Genomic DNA, 19,416 nt, shown 5'->3' on the forward strand with positions numbered 1-19,416 from the left:
TCTCCGAGGATCAGGGTTAATAACATCGTTGACACCTTGCTATCGATGTGTGCGCAGAATGCAGATTAAAGCGATGCGTCTTAATCTTTTTTTTTCAATTTGCACTTCCTTTTATTGTGTCTGTTACTTCAACGTTTGCGTATCTGTGCTGCGTGTCTTCTTGGAATACACGCAATATCGTTTTACGCGTAATAAACAGCTTTTGTTAACAATATCGATAAACGTATCATCACGAATGTCGACGCACCTTCTTGTTCGAAATAAAATACGGATTAAAGCTGATGAAGAAAAATTAGAGCGTATTTGATTTCGATAAAGAATTAGTTATACGATATAGCAACGTTATTTTCATTTCCTTCGGAAGCAGCGTTTGAATTAAAATAGTAAGGCAATATGTATTTCGTATTCCTACTTCCTTATTATGAAAAAGCGCTATCGTACACTAGCTTCCCCAGCAAGAAACGGACAAACATTTCAACGGAATAAGAGGAAATCATATTATAAAATATTAATTATATATAAATGGTAATTATAAAATACAACCTCTTTACTTTTCCTAAAGAATCGAACGATCCCCATTAATTTGGCAGTCACTGGCGTTGGATTTTCCCGCATAATAGCCTGCTTCGGTTTTCCGTTTCTTTGCGCGACTACTGTATTTCTCGCGATGGAATCCTAGAGAAACAGCGTCGCCTAACTGGCATTCGTCAAATAAAGAATTAAGATCGAAACCAGTCGGCCGACGCGCTCCTTAATTACTCCTGCTCGAATCGAGCCGCCTTAGCAAGACCTCCGGTTAACGTTCGCGTAATCGTTCGTACACGTACTCGTTCGTTTCCATCGCCTAATAATAAACATAGTGGGCATAGGTCGAATCCATGATTAGAAACGAAAGAATCATCGTCGACGTTATGTCGATTCGTTCGATCAACGTAAATCGGTACCGATCTACTTGGCCGATTCGGGATCGAGGTTAACGGCATCGTTGACTCCTTGTTTCGAGCGAATTGCCGCAGACGTCTCTTTCACCTCTGTCAATTACGGGAACAGCTGTCGGCATCCCTCAGACCAATCGACGCATTAACATTATCGAGCGGCGTTTTCGACCGGTAATAACAGACGCGAATAAATCATCGGCTTAATTAATTTCTTTTTTCGTCATCTTCTTCTCTCCTCTTTGGTTCTCCGCCGTTATTTTTTGCCAGCACGATCTGCGAACAAAAATTAGTTTTAGAATTGGAGCGCGTTGACTCGGTTTCCTCTTAATCGAAGTTTCTCGTATCATCGTCATCGTCAAAACGCATCGAATTCATTTGAGTATGTCCAATAGCTTCAAGACAAATTTTTGTGTCTGGCAATTATTAACAGAGAATTATTAAAGAGTGCGAAACAATTTCGCAACTTTACCACAACTTTGTATATTTTCATCGTGTTTTACATTCCATACTTTTGTCACGTTAAACACTGTTCACTTTCGAGTATCGTATTCAACTAGATGGATACGGTTTCATCATTTTCTAACCGATTTATAACTTGGCGTTTCACCTCGTACAGCAAACAATATTTTAGCGTGCCTATTTAACAGTAGAAGAAAAATAATTGTTTTTTTTCAGACTCTCAACATTAAAAAAAAATAAACAAAAAATAACCAAAAGTTAGTTGTAATTCTTTAACGTTTAGTCACCAAATGTATTCGACAAAGGAGTACTAATACAGCGATTTACCTCTCGGGGAAAATTTAGTGTCACTTAAACAGCGAGATAAAGGCTAACAAACTCGTTTCAAGGAAAAAATAAAAGAATGACCCTTTTCAACGATAAAGAAAGAAAATTTCGAGTAAAATAGAGAAAACGGACTGCGACAACAGCTGCAACCTCGATCTGCAATACGATGGAATATCTTTAACTTTAAGAATTAATTACAATTCGTTGAACAACAATTTCAACAACCTTGCTGCACACTTTGATATGAAAATTTCATTCTTTCTCCAATGGAATTTTAAAAAGTTACACGAAATTTAAATTTCAATTAGGATCGAATTGTTTATGGCAAAAATACTTTGGGGATGTCGTTTTTTCAAGCCACTGCTCAATGAAATCTTTTACTCGTGTAAAATTTCGTTGTCTTTGATTCAGAATAAAAAATCGGCGCGTGTTACGCATCCCAAACGCATTAAAACGAAAGATGTGATTCTTTTATGTGGCGACACGCCCTTTCATATGTAAAAACTGCAAGTAGTTGACACGACGTTACCGTATAACTTGTGCGTGACAAATACACGTTATTTATGCATGTACCAGAACGACGTTCTTTCGTTTTAAGATCGCAAAACATTAACATGCTTTATAGATGTTCGTCGCATTCAAAATCTACGAGCTGTTAACACAGTATCTTACTTACTTCACCAAGATTTTTATACACTTGGATATATGATATCTATTTTTCTGCAGCTTGTTTCAGTTACTCTTTCGTTTAATTGATAGCGTCAGAAATTTGTGTATAAAATGAGCAACACTGGAAAGATATTGGAAAAAATCCTATGAAATATCTTTGAAATATACAGTAACTCGAACATAAATATAAAGTATTTAATTGAATATAAAGCATTCGAACGTTTCATCGTTACGAACGTTATATCATTCAAAACATCTTGAAATCTCATTAGCACTGTAACGGGACATATGTATCGTGATTATATTGGTCAAATTTAGAACGGATCTGAAAATGTATAAAATATATAAAAATTTCAACAAATGTATAATGCACATAATATACATGTAATTCAAATATTTTCATGAGCCACTGCATATCTCACTTTCTCACTTTCATTCTAACTATGAAATTAATCGGTACTAAATGCAAACATCAACAACTTTCATATAATCAAAAGGTATACATTTTAAAATATATATAAATATAAATTTCATAACCTCGTGTCGAGCGTAAGTAAACTTACGTTAAATTAAAGACACACAAATACTGATCATATCAGTGAATGACATTTTGTCACCATTATCCAACACTGATCTAGTTAAAGCAACCGCGTTATTTTCATATTGAGCAGATACGTTGTAATCAGAACGAATTTAATCAACGTATACGTTGTTGCGCCCGCGAAGCATGTGGATTTGTTGGCTACGCATATTTTCGCGGTGGCATCGTGTAAAAGATCGCGCCACAATCAAATACGAAACCGTTGACCGGTGGCGCAGCGAAGCTTTGTCACGGCAATACGATATTACGCTCAAGATTTGAATTTAACGACGCTGATATCGTAGGTAATGCGAAACTCGCTTGGCTCCGTTTCACAACGCGTCCACACGAAAGAAAATTTTCCACTACGAGGCCATCCGGTAGGAATTCGCGAGGTTCGTACTTACTTGGTTTCCTTTGTCAGAACGTGCAGCTAGAATGAACTTCGTTATTTTCAATTAACTTTTTTGCTTGTTTCCGTTCATACATCATACTGATTGTCGATCTGAAAAACATTCTTTAGATTTCACCAGGAAGTGTAAGGAGAAGGATAAAACTATCGAGATACTATTACCCCTGTATTCTATTTGAATAAAAGTATAGGTTAGGTTTAGCTTAGTTAGAAATAAGAATATGGGTGACCTCTATGTGGCGCATTGAGAACACCGTTTTGATATATGTAACATCGCATGTATCATGTATGTATGTACCATTTACACGAGCGTATATTTATGTTTCGGATAGATGTTTATAGTTTATCTTTCCTACTTAGTTATTTCATGTCCGCAAAAAGTAAACATACTTGCATTATTGAAAATACTTTAATTACCATATTGTTTAGAAAATATTCAAACTTTATATGATTATACTTATAATTTATAGCGAGCATTCCTGATTAAATGTCAAAATAGTCGAAAATTAAGAAATTTAAATATGTGAGTAACCTACATTCCATTATAATTTTGTATTTTCATTGCCTATCCTCGTTCTGTTTTGTTCATTTGTCTTTTAAAACATAACTTTCAAAGATTTAACGATGGGGAAATTGTATATCCATCAACGATTTCTGGTGAAAGTATCCATTCAAGTTTTCATTATAATCTAATATACCGAGTTTAAATGCAAAAACTTGATACCGTGCATACTCGATCGTGGTGCACGAAATACTGTCCATGTTCCATTTAATTTCTACTCATTGCAAAAGTTTTGCAGGCATCCTTATTTTAATCGTATTTGGTCGCACGGATTAACGTCGTAACTGCAAATGCGCCAGTGATTTCTAATCATCGATACTATCATTACCTGAGATTTCATTTATTCGTCTCGATATGATAATCTTGCTTGACGGAAGCGTAACAAAAAGCGTTTCTATTTCACATCCGACACCATACAATTGAACTCAAATATCCGGCAGTAAGTGTACGTTATTTAAGAAAAGACTTTACGAACCTAGTATTTACACATAAATAATAGAAGCTGTTTTCTATGATAAAGATTCCATCATACATTCTCAAATCTCGAATCCATTCCAAGGAACTGCTTCATTTGCCTGTCAAACGAGGCTGCCTATCGCATCGATCACACTATCAATATCCACGCACAAACAAACAACCCACAGAATCCCGAACATTTGCGCAAACAAAACTGTAAGCAAACACTCGATAAATAGTACATACGTTTGTCTATCGAGCCATCCATCGATGTCACAGTAAAAAACACCATCTATTTATGATGGATCGTTCGTCGATTCAATCCAAAGATATTGCAAGGATGTGCGAAAATCGGACAGAATTCAAATGAGAATTTTCAGAGCGCCTCACTGTCTGCGATCGATGCTTTCAAGGCCTGTATATAGGTCGCAATAAGATAGATGGACGACGATGACGCAGATACATGCAAAAACTTCGCGAAAGCATCACAATGGTATTGGTCCTTCGCCCACATGAATCCCTTGAATCGGACGCGCGTGTGTATCCAGGCCAGATTTGGTTAAATCATCGCGCCAGGACGAAAGCTATCCTCGTGCGAATAACACCGTCCTTGAAACTTGAACTTTGTTTTCAGTAGAGGAAAATAGGCTATTATGTCGATGATGCTGTTTACGTTGCATCACTTGAGTTGTTTCCGCGATCGCAGTCAGAACTATATCCGACTTTGTTTCTGTGTGCAGCTATAAGTTTCGTCGTATATGTGCTGTATAAAACGTTACCTAAGGCCCATAGAAAATTCGGTAACAGCTACTAAATGGTTTGGAAGATGAGAGAGAGAGAGAGAGCTCCTTTGCTTCCTTTCTCTTTTCTTTATTTTTTTTCTTTTTTTACTACTTTATATTATCTTGCTTGTAATTGAGAAGATATTGTTAATGAAATTCAATACAATCGTCCAATGTATTGGTATTTGACGGTATATTGGCTTTGACGATACAGTATTTCTCGCGCGTATGTACTTCGTGACAGATTGTATTATTGTCGTTTATGAAAATCATTTTCAACAAATTAGTCTCGTTGTCGTGATTTATTGCACTCGTTAGAGCATAACAGAGATTGATTGGCGATCACGCGAAGATTTACTGATTTATTACTATACTGGAGATACCGTAAATTGATAACTATATACGAAGACGAATTGAGCTACATGCGAATACATACTTCCTTCTAGCATTGTTAAAGTCTGATAAGAATATAATCTCATAGTTTTAATCAGTGACGCTTGCGACAAGATGCTGTTACCAATCATTTATTGTTAGCATACATATTCCATCTGCGTGATAAAACTCGATCGATTTCCTTTTATTTTATGGAAGTTTAGGTATTTATTAAAACCAGTTTTCCCAGATACTGGCTAGAAAGTAGTATATAATTACTATTCAGCATCTCGCTAACTAACAGAATTAAGCAATTCGTGATTGTGTGATCTATAAATTACTTCGTTATAACTTAAAAGAATAAGCCAAAAAATTCAGACGACTTGCAACGTTTCTAAAACATATTTATACCTCGAATATACACAACACATACGAAATTTTTCTTATTGGGAGATATAATATGACTACAAAGTGTTGAGAAACTGTTGCTTACATAATTCTGCAATTGCATAACATGCGGTTGAAACATTTTGGCGTTATCGGTGGAAAGTAACGTCAGTTACTTAACATTTATAAATGAACAATTTGCACATTCTAACACTCTAAGGAACAGCCAGTTGAACTCCAACTTCGGTCGTTGTAGAAGTAAAAATATGTAAGAGCATTTTAGCATACATTCGTAAATAAAACAAGAGATATATAAATATAGTTTACACACGATAAGTATAAAAAATCAAAGATCAAAGTATCAAAGTAAATATGTAATAATGTAATAGCCATGTGCATGATAATACGATAATAGACATGAGAATATTGATATTTGTAATATAAATGTGTCATAGCAGTATTAGCATTAGCTATATTAAAAGCTGATAAATAATAGTATTGTGTACAACATTATTACAATTACAATGTGTGTAACAATATTATATTAACAGTTGATGTTAATAATTAATATCCTCTTCGATCTTTTTTATTCTTTTATTTCTTTATTTTGCACAATGCGTTGTCGGATCAAAAAATCTACTGATGTCGAGAAAAAGATCGAGTCATAATAATTATAACTGCTACTTGAGTGTCGTTTACTAACGTTATCTTCGTAAAATAGCAGCGGATACGTAGCAACACGTGCTTATATTGCAGTCATAAACGTGACTTCACGCCATAGATATGTATGTCCGTACGAAATTCGACCTTGTGTTTTAATGCTTGCGTAGATCTTTTATTTTAATACGCAGATTATAGTTGCAAATTTTGTTTTACTCTTACCTACATATTAGTAGAATTCTCTTTCTGCGCTATTTCATACTGCAAAAATTCGTAGAGGTGAATATGAAGAAAATAAAGATTTGTTTAAACAAATAATTATCTCACTAAAACCTATATGTACTAAAGCTTTTATTTGAAAGTTTTGCGATATCCTGTAATTACATTTTTTTGATGTAATTGAATAAAATGAACTAATTAAAAATTGCGTTTCCAAGCTATGCATATTTTATTGTAGATACAATAACGTGATTTACGCATTACATTCCACGTAAATCACTCATTTACTTGCTTGCTAACGAAACAAATGGCATTTATTCTGTCATGAATTACATACATATATTCACTATACTCTTCGTTTGGCATAATATAGAGTTTACTGATACGGACTTATTAATGTTTTATAAAATGTCGTATGAATTTTTCGTATTTCTTTGTAACATCATCCAATGCTTGGTGAAACTCGACGATCGTGTAACATAATTGGAGTATTAATTCTTTCCTTAATCATGCGTAAATATCTTTCCTACTCTGAAGAAAGAGCATACGACCTAAAGATTTAACACGTGAAAAATTAAAAATACGTTAACGCTTCCTCGAATTGAGATAAAGTTGCAATTCTACTAAGCGAAAATACTATAGACTTTTTCCAACGTTTAACTCAGTAAGGAAGTAAAGCTTACTCGTATCCTGTACGGTTATCGGACATATCAAATTAAAACATAACCTCTAATGGAGTATGCGATTTTCTCGTTGCTTTCGCACTTTCAAATCGTATACGAAACCTCAAATTATAAAGGATGAATCTTTTTGAAGGAAAGACATTCGTTACATGTGGTTGATCATATCCTGGCTTGATCGAACAGAGTACGTTTCTAATACACAGACTTGGAAGTATTGCAAACGCTATGGCAAACGTCCAACCGGGCCCCTTAGGCCTTCTTATCTTGAGAGGGGACCAGGCCATGCGAGGCCTCTCGACCCCCGAGTACATTTCCTGTCAAAAGTAAGTGATGTTCCTAACGTAAATCGCATACGACGTTCTATTCTTGAGACGTCTGCCGCGACATTTTCAGTTTAAAATTCCTAACGTATTTCTCATCGAGATGAACGATTCTACGTCAGAGAAAAGTCAAAAGCAAGTTTTTTCCTTTTGCGTCATCATTCCATGGCCATTTCATGTCCTCGTTACGCCGCAATTTCCTTTCAAACTTTGTTCGCATAAAAGGCTCTACATTTTGATGTGGAATAATTTTACTTTAAACGCAGCACATCTTTAGTATCTTTGATCGTAACTCTATCACATATAAATTATATTAGAGTTAACAATAAAATTAATGTTCCTATAGAATATAAAGTAGTTTTTGCATATTCAGCTTGATGGAGTTTATTTTCGATCAAAGTGTATAGCTCTTATTCTATGAATAAAGTCAACTTATCACCGCAACTGTGTTTATGTCACTACCATTGCAATCACAGCCAATTTATGATTGAATGATACCAATTAATTAATCCATATATATATATATGCTTAACAGTATTATTTTATTCAGTTCTTTATATACATTCGGGTTGATCTAAAATTCTACTTTTTATTTATATATTTACCCGTTGCCGCCAAAAATTCCACGAATGGAAACATCGCACGCTGATAATGGCACACCTCCGAATCACAGCGCAGGAAACCTTAACTGTAATGTACACAAATTTTATTAAGAAAGGGATACGGATAAACAATGATTACATATAAACGATTTTATGGAACGTTACTTTAATTACGATGTATATTATTTTTCTAGCCCAAAATTGTTTGTTAAATTTTCTTCTAATTTTATTTCTTAGATCAGTACTGGCTTTTTATGTCATTGAATAAAAAAGAAACTTTGTACTATAATTACATTTAAAATCTGTAGTGCATATAGTGTATATATAGTCTATAGAGAGGATTTCAAATTCTTCAGGATTAAATCCTAACTAAAGAGACATGTGTAGAGCTATGCAAACAGTACGTAATTCATAGTAACATAAGTATTCAAGTAATATATTATAAAAGTAAAATATTATAAAAAAATTCTTATAATATTAAAAATTCAAATTTACTCCAAGGAAAACGGTCGTTGACATTTGTAATTAAATTTTATATTGAAAAGAATGTAGTTAAATTACTAGATGCCTCAGAAAACCGCAAATCTAGCCAATTGAAATTAATCGATTAAAAATATAAGGATGGCCTTCGGTTTAGTCTCCTAGCGGACGTAATCTGGTTTTTAGGCGCGGCTACAAAGCGTCTACAAGGTGGTGGCAATCGACTGCTTCAGTGGAAATTTCCATTGCAGTTGGCATGCTGTGTGGTGTGACTGTACAGTCCACCATAAAAGTAACGGCTTTCTTATATTAAACATTGAAAATATTATTACAAGAAACAATTCATTATTTCTTTTTTATATCATGATTAGAAACATTTTTGTATTATAACAAAGTCGCAGAAATGACTTAACCTGTTCACATTTGCGGATGAGATATTTCGTGTACTGAAATTTATACCGAAAGCTTTCATAAACGAGATATTTCAAGACGCAATATCGTATGCTATGAACGAGATATCTTGCATCTTTATTTTTTGATATTTGCAATTAAAAAAAAAGTTTTAAAATTATATCATATATCTGTTATTTTTCATACACATTTCTGATCTATAGATGAGATATTTTGTAGCGTAGTAAGAGACAGAAGGTGTATAACAAATCCTCACAAAAAAGAATATAAGGTGAAATGCCAATGTTCAACATCCACGTTGCGAGTCACGTGGTGTCATTACATCATTCAGGATTCGTACATAATATTCAATAAACTACTTTTGTTGCTATACCAGTCTTAATTATCTCATCAGATCACTCACATCCTTATGTGCAATCATACAATGTATATGTACTCATGTTCTTTGTCTCACTTCTTCCTTTTATCTTCTTTCAGATTTTCTTGTAACTATATGTATACAAGGATAATTCAGTACATGAACACATATATACTATAATTATACGTATCTACATTCACAAAATTTCACTTCAATTGCCGTACGTGAAGTTTTTACGAAAACTACCGTGCATTTGCAACATAAGCACTAAATATGAACATCGCAGATAGAAGGTCAATTTTATGGTTATAAAATAGACCTCAAATCATACATCGATAGAAGAGTATACCTCAAAATCGATCACGAACAAGTGATAATTTCTTTTTTATCTTCAGAACAAAAATTAAAAGAGATACGATAATAATCTTAATTTCAATTTTGAAACTATGATTTATTGTTAAGAAAACTAAATATTATTAACTTGTCCTAATCACGTAGGAAAAGGATTGCATCCTAGCACCTTTTGATTATGCTTGCAATGTAAAAATTGTCTTTTTATACGTATACGTATTTATATTGTTCGAGCGCTTTTCATTATTACATATTATAACATATTACTGTTTTATAATGTTAGTGATAGATTTTGTAATAAGAACTATATTTGTAATTTTTGTTTTCCATGACAAAAATATATATATAAATTTATATTCGAGGCAATTTTGTTTATTAAGTTTGTTTCTATCTTTTACGCTTTTAAAAATTACGAGGAATAAAATATATTAAATGTTATGTATAAATTATTAATCTAATCGCAAATGTTAGTTCAGAACTATATTTAATATTAACGATAAATTTATAGAGAAGAGTTCATTTAATGTTATAAAAATATAATTTAATTAATTTTAAACGTTACTCTGTCCTTTATGTTTATATATCGCTAAATGCAACAATTAGATTATAATTCATCTGATTTACTTGAATTTATAATTTATTTGATGAAAGGACGAAATAAGATAATGTATTTGAACAAAGTCGATTATAACTAAATCCTTTTGCAGCAATCAAAATCTGTAAAAAATATAGGGAAATAGAAAAACTTCCCTAGAAGAGATAAAACAGAAGAAGGCGATACGAGTAGTGTGAATCATACTTTGAAAACGATGTTTCGGTTTGATCAGCTGTTGTACATTATTCGATTAACCAATCAGCTGATAGAACGTTAACATTATATAATAAAAAAAAAAAAATTAATTTGCGATCAAAAAAGTAAGAAATAACTTTTTAATTTTTTATTTTAATTTACGAAATTCTATGCTTTAATAATGACAGATTTATTTACCAGATGTAAGGTGTAAAATGAAATAGCAGTCATTTCCTGAACGCGGCGTGCACTGTGATTCGAAATTTACTTTGAACTTTTAACAAGGAAGCGTTTATTGTGTTTCTATCTTTCTTGTAAATGTAAATTATATTTAAAAAGTTCAATTTACATCTGACTCAGCAAATTCAGGGTCGTATGTTATTCATGTGAACGCTTCCTATCTTAAGGTAATTGCGACACGAAATAAAATCGATCCACAGTGTGTCATAAAAATAGCGAAATAAGAACTATATACTCGATAGTTGCACGTATTATTCGAGAAAAGCGATATTCAGGTTGATCAGTCGATTTGAGTAAAACTTTCGAATTTGTCTCCATAATTGATCAACAATAATCTAGATTCTAGTTAACAGAATCGATCTAACTTGTATCACCTGCCACGCAGCTGTACGCAACACAATGCAACGATATGATGTTTATGCTGTTGTTAAATTATCGTTTTTCGGCTGGACTATGTGCATTAGCGAATCATAGAAAGAGGAGAAATCGTTTGCCAATCCGAGTGCGATGGTTTACACGTGCGAGTGTCAAAAACGATTTTACCATGTAGTTTCACAGACAAGAAGAGATGCTTTGGCATGTTCAAAATTCTATTCAGTTTAGTGGAATTCGATGTTTTTGATTGGACATTTGTGTTTCTTTGAAAGGAACTTCATAAAAAAATAACAGCGTTAAAATGTCCACGTTAAAATTGAGTACGCAAGACAAAAAAGACTTGGACAAGTTCACCAAATTTTTGGCATTAAAGGCTGCACAAATCATTGTGCAGTCGAGGTCAGGTGAAAAGGTTAGCACAAAGTGCAAGCCAAATTCATCTGGAACAGATTGGGTAAGCTCTTCTATTTATAATAATTTTGATTGCATATATATGTTATAGATAATGCACATATTTATCTTTTAATATCTTTTTATTCTTTTCTTGAATTTCTTAAATGAAATTATATTTTATTTATTCAATATGTTAAAGCAGCATTTTATTGGTTTTTATATAAATATTATATAAATTATTATTGATGTATAATACATAATTGAAAACATGCAGTTAATATTTATATTAATTCCAATACGTTAATCGAGATGTTTATAGTTTCCTACTTATATATCCTTTTATTATACAGTTCAACCTTGCTATTCATGATCTACCAGAAGTTTTGGCCGAAGCTAAAAGAGTATTATGTGGAGAAATAGTAAATTCAACCATACCTCTTTGCATTGAAATCTCATTAAGAACTGTCGAAGGTGATACAATGGTTTTAGAAACATGGAGTTTGGGTGTATTGCCAGAGCATAGTGATCCTACTGTAAGAGTAACATATACAGTATATAATAGAATGGGTATTTTACTCAAATCGTTATTATCTGTATCAAGAATCACTCCAGCTTATAAATTAAGTAGGAGGCAAGGCCCGGATTCCTATGTTATTTGTTATAGGATTTATATGGGGGAACCCCAGCTACATACACTAGGTACAGAATACATCAATTTTATATTAAAATCTAATTTTGTCTTTTTAAATAAATTCAATATTTATAAGTTTACTTATAATATTGATAATATTTTAAACATATTGCAATTTTTTGCAGGTGATAATTACAAACATGTTAGGGTAGGTCAGTTGTGTACACCAGTGGGGACAATTCATTTATCAGTATCATATAGGACAAAAATGACTATATCTCCTACTCATACTGGCCGTGATTCAATAATGTTAAAAAGTGATCATTTCCATTCTGATTTGAGTCCTCGTCATGCTAGGTATCAACAAAGGTAAGTGAAGTGAATGTAATTTCTATTGGATTAATTGAAACTTTTTTTATTCATATTTTAGCGAAGAAACGTCGAAATCGCTTAGTGATACTATCAAGGTTGGAGCATTTGTAGTCAATAAGCCTGTCACTGTTAACGAAGATGATTTTGTTATACCAGATGTACCTTTTAGCTCTTTGCTAACTCCTAGACAAACCTCACCTCCTCCAGTCTCAGTGGCTGAGACCACAAGTACAAAGACTGCAACAACAATCATTGCTACGGATAGCAGCAATGGAAACAATGAAAGACTTACAAATGATAACACAACGTCAAAGTGTAACTCTCAAAATGGATCGAGAAGGAGTAGTTGTTCAATGACCAGTGCCAACGATGATTTTATTATGGTAGATTTGGTAATTAACGTTCCTATATTTTTAAGATACTAGAAATGTTTGATTAAACTCTTTAAATGTTGCAATTACAGAAGACTCCCTTCGCAATAACAAACACCAATAGCGATTTAGGAGCATTTTATCGTGAGTGTCAAAGTGCACCCCAGCTTCAAGCTTTTATGGAGGAAAGAACACTTGCAGAACAAGTAGGAGATCTTACGAAACAGTTGGAAACATTTGAAACAAATATGCGGCGGTATGAGGATATTCTGTCGTCATTATGTCAAACAGAAAATAATAACTAATATCGAAATCAATGCAATGTTAGGTGCTTCAACGAGAAATGTTAATATATACAACCAGCATATAGTGTCTCGTCATAGATTTATGCGATTCTCATTACACGTATCACAATATTTCAGCAAGAGCATTTCAATAAAATTTTTAGCCAAATGCTATCACTGCTTGTGATCACTTATGAAAAAATTGGATTTAATACAAGATTTATCTATAACGTATAAAAATAAAAATAGTTCATCTGTATTACCAATGTATGTACATTTGGTATGTGTGATTTATTGATGTACAATTTTTTTCTACAATTTCTTTTTTTTATTAGTTCCTTTTATCACTCCACCAATGATCAAAACATTTTTATTCAAAATTATTTTAATTTACTTTTATCGCATAAACTATATTCTTAAATTTATTGTAAATTAAGGGTATTTTATTTGTTGAGCGACTTATTAATAATGCGAATTGATAAGCAGCGTAAATGATAATTAGTTAATATATTTTGAAACTTTAATTTATTGCTTGTACATAGTGTAAATTGTATTTTAGTGTTATAATATTGATTGATGATTAAGAAAGGATTATATAACTTTTTCATGTTTTATTATTCCAATCACTTAATAAATCAGGCTGTGCTTGCAATTTGAGTAAAACTTTTATGTTTAAGATACTATATGCAACCCCCAATTATGATCATTTAATTAACCAATCTTAATTACAAGATACCATCTTTAGTGTAATAGAAGCTTTAAAAAAAATTGAAAGCATGAAATTACATATTTTTATGTAAATACTTTTTAATATTTTAATGCTGGGAAGTTGTTTTCATCTGTTCTATTTCATAACAATGTATGATATTATTTCTGCTCTTGAACTGTTCAATTCTGTCAAGTTCAAATTGATATTTCTTAACTATTTAATTCATTTTTTCAAGTTATAGTGATCCATTATACAATAGACTTTGAACTTTAATTATATTGTTTCAATGTTTATTTTTACTTTTCTTCAAATGTGTATGAATATTAATTTCCATAATGCTAAGTTAAATTATTGGTTAAGGAAACAATTTTCGTTACATTGTGATATTACAATGTAAATCGGTTTATAGGTATGCATGTTCCAATTGTAAAAGCGGTAGATGAGTATTAAGAATAAGTAGTGAGTAGTGTGTATCACATTTTGGAGCGTGACAAAGAAATGAAACATGGCGGACTCAGCGGGCAATTGGTGTCTTATTGAAAGCGATCCTGGAGTTTTTACGGAATTAATAAAAGAATTTGGTAAAGTTTGATTGGTTTTATTTAGATTTGCTTCTAGTTACTTTAATTTTGTTGAAAATAATTTATATATGATTATGCTAGGAGGTATCTGTGTCTGTTGACGGTTGCTTTGAACACTTGCATTTTGCATTGTTATTTCTTGTAAGATTATACATTTCCAAGGCATTTAATATAATTTCTCTTTATTAAAGGTGTTCAAGGTGCCCAAGTGGAAGAATTATGGAGTTTGGATGATGAGCAATTTGATAATTTGAAGTGAGTATTTTGTTCATATAACATAACCTATTTAATATTGATTTATTTTTATTTCGTAGTGTAAACGAATATCTTAAATTATAATGTAATCTAATATCCTTTCGCATTGATAATAAACAATAACAATATAGTAAAAACTTAATTTTAAATCTAAAATTATAAGCTTATAACCACATGCATGTAAACTTTTGAAGAAAATAAATGAATTGAAATTAATTAATCTCCTATTTTTTATGATATGTTAATAATAATTTTGTTATTTACTAGGCCTATACATGGCTTGATATTTTTGTTCAAATGGGTGCAAGATGATGAACCCTCTGGAAGTATTGTTTTAGATAATAGGTTGGATAAAATTTTTTTTGCAAAACAGGTATTTTTTATAATTATTATTAAATATTACTCAATAGTAAATTAGAGGATAAAAATATTGAAAATTTTAGGTAATTAATAATGCTTGTGCAACGCAAGCAATCTTAAGTGTATTACTGAATTGCAAACATTCCGATGTATCATTAGGACCAAATTTGGAAGAATTTAAAAATTTTTGTCAGAGTTTTGATGCTAACATGAGGGGTCTTGCTCTTAGTAATTCTGATGTGATAAGAGAAGTACATAATTCTTTCTCAAGGTATTTTTCATATAACAATGTGTGGTGTGTGTGTGTGTGTTTTGCATATCTTAAATTTAAAAATATATATATGATATGTATATATATGTGACATAAAATAAACATTATTTATTGTAGACAAACAATATTTGAATATGATTCAAAACAAGCGTCTAAAGATGATGACGTATTTCATTTTGTGAGTTATGTTCCTATTGACGGTCGGTTATATGAGTTAGATGGATTAAAAGATGGACCTATGGATTTAGGTCCTTGTCCACTTGGGGATCAATGGGTTCAATCAGCTAAACCAATAATACAGAAACGAATAAATAAGTAAATATCACCTGGTTAATGTATTCATTTGTTTCATGTAGTAATTGTACAATTTATGTTTACAGATATAACGAAGGAGAAATACATTTTAATTTAATGGCAATAGTAACAGATAGAAAAGTAGTTTATGAACGACAAATAGCAAATGTCTGTGATCCAGCAGAATTGGAACGTTTACAAACATTGATTGAGAAAGAAATTCGAAAATCTAAAAGATATCAGATTGAGAATATTAGAAGGAAGCATAATTATTTGCCATTGATAATGGAGCTTCTCAAAATGCTTGCTAAAGAGGGCAAGTTAGTGCCTCTATATCAAAGGGCAAAGGAGAAGGCGTTGGAGAAGGAATCAAAGAAGAATAAAGTCTAAATCTTGGTTTTCTAAACTGTATAAGAAAAATATTGGAATGTATGTATACTGCATAAATATTATTGAATAAATTATAGCAATGTGTTTTTAAAAATAGATGTAAATATATTATTTTTCGAACTTTTCTAAACTAAAAAAGTTAGTAGAAACTTATATGTATGACGATGTAATTCAAATATGAATTATATGAGAAAATATTCAAGATGCTCAATTTATTTTTTCCTATTTTATTATATACTGATATCGTCGTTCAAGTCTTCATCTATAATTTTAACTTTTCCATTATAAAAGAGTCTAGGAAGAAATTTATCAGTTGATTCATTTTTTATATCTTGTATCTTTTCATTATATAAATACTCCACGATGTCTAAAAAATACGAAGTGAAAATTATTATTATTATAAAACAAAGCATTTAATATTCATAATTTTATTAATATAAAAACTTACCAGTAAAGTTTTTTGTATTTATTTTTAGAGCAGCTTCTTGCACAAGATAAAAAAATATTTTACACAAAAAGATATTAGTAACTCCATCAAAATATTTCGCTACATTTGACCAGACTATTTCTCGACTATTCGAAATCCCTTTTCCATAAATGCTGCAATATAATTTTTAGTATACATATAGCAGATTTACTATATTTTATATTAAAAAATAATTACTTATGTTAGGAGATATAACGAAGTTTCTGTATTATGAAGGGTTATTAACTTACTATTCAATTAATTTTATTTTTATATCATTTAAATAAATAGGTTCTGGACAAAATAATTGCATGTGCAATTGAAATATCCAGAATTTCTTCAATGTATTATGGTGTATACCTAGCTTTTCTTCTAATTTGCGCCAAACCGGTTTTGGGATAATAGCATCTTTTAAATCCTCCACCGTCTCACATAATGTTATGCTCATGAGAGTTTTTATAAATTTACCAATTAAAGATAATGTCCATTTGATTTCAGGCGATGCTACAATAGAGCGCGATTGAATTAGTTTTATCATTAGTTTTATTACTATAATTATTATTATATATATTATAAAAATTGTAATATTTAGAAAGAAATTTACTGTCTTCGTCTTGCTGCATCTTTTTAAGCAGTTGATAACGTGACCAAACTGAATGTCTTGAACGTCCCAACATTTTACTTAATTCTGAAAATCTGTGTACTTTTTCCTCATTTTGTTTATTCTTCATGTAAGATAAAATTTTCTTATCTTCAACTGATGTATATCTATAAGATACATTAGTAATTAATATTACACGAATGCATTGAGCTTTTGATATGGATGGTACCTTTGAAAGATTTTCTCATGATTTCCATATAAGTGTTTGAATCTATGAAAAACACTATACAGTGTTCTCCATGGTAAATTATTTGCTAAAAATTGAGTAAATTTTTGTCTCTGTTCCATGCTTTTTATATAAAATCTATTACCACGTTTCATATGAATGAAGGGTTTCACACATTTAGGATTCCAGTCATGAGCCTGCATATGAAAGATTATCAATAAAAGAGAAATATATAACATTAATTAGACATACTTTACAAAATGCTTTCCAATTATCTTTGATAATTTTATCTTCGCTAGGTGTAAATATGCCACTTTTTAGTGGCCCATGTTTTAAGAACAGCTCTTTCTCTCTTCTCGTTAATGTTTTTGAGCCTGCAGTATGTTCAATTTTATGCTGTATCGGTACTTTATGCATTAATTGTACTTTTAGCTTATATAATTTCTAAAAGAATAATAAGTTAATATAAAATAATTAATATATATGAAGTACGATTGATGCAGATATTTACCTTTATTGCATCTTCAGATAATTCATTTTTCTCTTCTTTTTCTTCTACTTCTTCTTCTAGTTCTTCTTCTTCTTCTTCTCTTTCTTCTTTTTCTTCTTCTTCTTCTTCTCTTTCTTCCTTTTCTTCTTCTTCTTCTTCTTCTAATGGCATTTCAATATCTAGTTCTCCTAAAATATATTTTAAGTCATCATAATCATTGTCGGTATCTTCTTTATTAGATTTATGTTTTCCTGTCATTTTAATCTTATTTTCTACTCTTGTTTCTTGGTTTTCTATATTTTTATGAGGTGTACTAGTTTCTTCATTGTCAGTGATATAAAGGGGATCAACTTCTGGATCTCTGGATGTTTCTACAATCTGATCGTCTTGCATGGTCTCATTAATCGTTGAACAAAAAATGTCTATATCTATTTTACTTTCTTCAAAATCCATCACAGAATTGAGATCATGCAACATATCAATAGCTTCCAGATTATTTAATTCATTATCACATAATTCTAATTTGACTGCATCAGACAATTGATCGTAATCATTGTCGCTACAAATTTCCCTTTTTATTTTTCTTTCAGGTGTATGCTCATTACAGAGATATTGCCTCTTTCTTTTATGTTTTGATGGTGTTTCTGTTTGTGAATGCCATTTCATTAAATTTATACCCAAACTATTAGGAGTGAAATTTTTCGGACTATTTATATTTTTTATTTGAATGTTCTCTATGCTTTCTAAACCTCCCAATGTATTACTTTTTTGGGGGGTCTTACATAAATCTTCTATTTTTCTTACACTAATTATCGATTGTTGACTTTTATTTGTTATTTCATCATTGCTGCAATCTTTTTTTAAATCTAAATCTGCATGATTAGTTTCAGAACTTACATTTCCATTGTTAACCGATGATTTTTTATTAACTCCCTTATTAGTAGCTCCATTTTGTGTTAATATCTTTTTCTTTTGTAATTCCATCTGTTATTTCAGAAGATTTACTACCATGTAATAATTCATTATCTAATATATATTATTCGTTTGTATTTATCCTTTTTTCAAACACTTTAAATTATTTTCATATCTGAAAAATGTTCATAGTCATTTATGAAAACTACTGTTTGTTTTAATTATTAAAACTAAAATAATTATTCTACAATATTATTAAAAAAAATCATTTTTGTTTTTAATCAATTAATGTCTTAATATATATATATATATATATATATTATATTACGTTTTAGACGTTTTCTAAAAGAGTGTTATTGCAATGTCAGAATAAATTA

General features: G+C 31.1%; 3 protein-coding genes and 1 long non-coding RNA gene across 7 annotated transcripts; 2 read left to right on the top strand and 2 right to left on the bottom strand.

Annotated features, from left to right (window-relative positions):
* Positions 1-8,345: 8,345 nt before the first annotated feature.
* Positions 8,346-10,442, bottom strand: LOC138190187 (uncharacterized). The gene is made up of 2 exons (XR_011176215.1): positions 9,723-10,442; positions 8,346-8,514 (listed from the first exon to the last, which is right to left on the bottom strand). It is a non-coding gene; the product is annotated as an uncharacterized LOC138190187 (long non-coding RNA).
* A 620-nt stretch (positions 10,443-11,062) lies between these two features.
* On the top strand, positions 11,063-14,728 carry Atg13 (Autophagy-related 13). 3 transcript variants are annotated; one of them, XM_069132797.1, is made up of 6 exons: positions 11,250-11,887; positions 12,177-12,525; positions 12,643-12,826; positions 12,888-13,221; positions 13,293-13,456; positions 14,603-14,728. In XM_069132797.1, the coding sequence occupies exons 1-6, from the start codon at positions 11,735-11,737 to the stop codon at positions 14,634-14,636; spliced, it is 1,218 nt and encodes a 405-aa protein (XP_068988898.1). In that variant the 5' UTR covers positions 11,250-11,734; the 3' UTR covers positions 14,637-14,728. The 3 variants fall into 3 exon arrangements, with proteins under 3 accessions (XP_068988897.1, XP_068988896.1, XP_068988898.1); XM_069132796.1 differs by lacking the exon at positions 14,603-14,728 and having other exon boundaries at positions 11,063-11,887; positions 12,888-13,212; positions 13,293-14,072; XM_069132795.1 differs by lacking the exon at positions 14,603-14,728 and having other exon boundaries at positions 11,067-11,887; positions 13,293-14,072.
* Positions 14,643-16,438, top strand: Uch-L5 (ubiquitin carboxy-terminal hydrolase L5). Its single transcript, XM_069132808.1, has 6 exons — positions 14,643-14,774; positions 14,966-15,029; positions 15,297-15,402; positions 15,473-15,660; positions 15,778-15,975; positions 16,041-16,438. The coding sequence occupies exons 1-6, from the start codon at positions 14,699-14,701 to the stop codon at positions 16,342-16,344; spliced, it is 936 nt and encodes a 311-aa protein (XP_068988909.1). The 5' UTR covers positions 14,643-14,698; the 3' UTR covers positions 16,345-16,438.
* Positions 15,467-19,305, bottom strand: LOC138190175 (transcription termination factor 1). 2 transcript variants are annotated; one of them, XM_069132779.1, is made up of 7 exons: positions 18,149-19,305; positions 17,890-18,081; positions 17,641-17,834; positions 17,415-17,578; positions 17,062-17,314; positions 16,793-16,944; positions 15,467-16,711 (listed from the first exon to the last, which is right to left on the bottom strand). In XM_069132779.1, the coding sequence occupies exons 1-7, from the start codon at positions 19,109-19,111 to the stop codon at positions 16,575-16,577; spliced, it is 2,055 nt and encodes a 684-aa protein (XP_068988880.1). In that variant the 5' UTR covers positions 19,112-19,305; the 3' UTR covers positions 15,467-16,574. The 2 variants fall into 2 exon arrangements, 1 of the variants encoding a protein (XP_068988880.1); XR_011176214.1 differs by having other exon boundaries at positions 16,572-16,711; positions 17,171-17,314; positions 18,149-19,298.
* Between the last annotated feature and the right edge of the window lie 111 nt (positions 19,306-19,416).

The sequence above is a fragment of the Bombus flavifrons genome, chromosome 3 (genome assembly GCF_040668555.2).
Source record: "Bombus flavifrons isolate JBK064 chromosome 3, iyBomFlav1_principal, whole genome shotgun sequence".
Lineage (NCBI taxonomy): Eukaryota > Metazoa > Arthropoda > Insecta > Hymenoptera > Apidae > Bombus > Bombus flavifrons.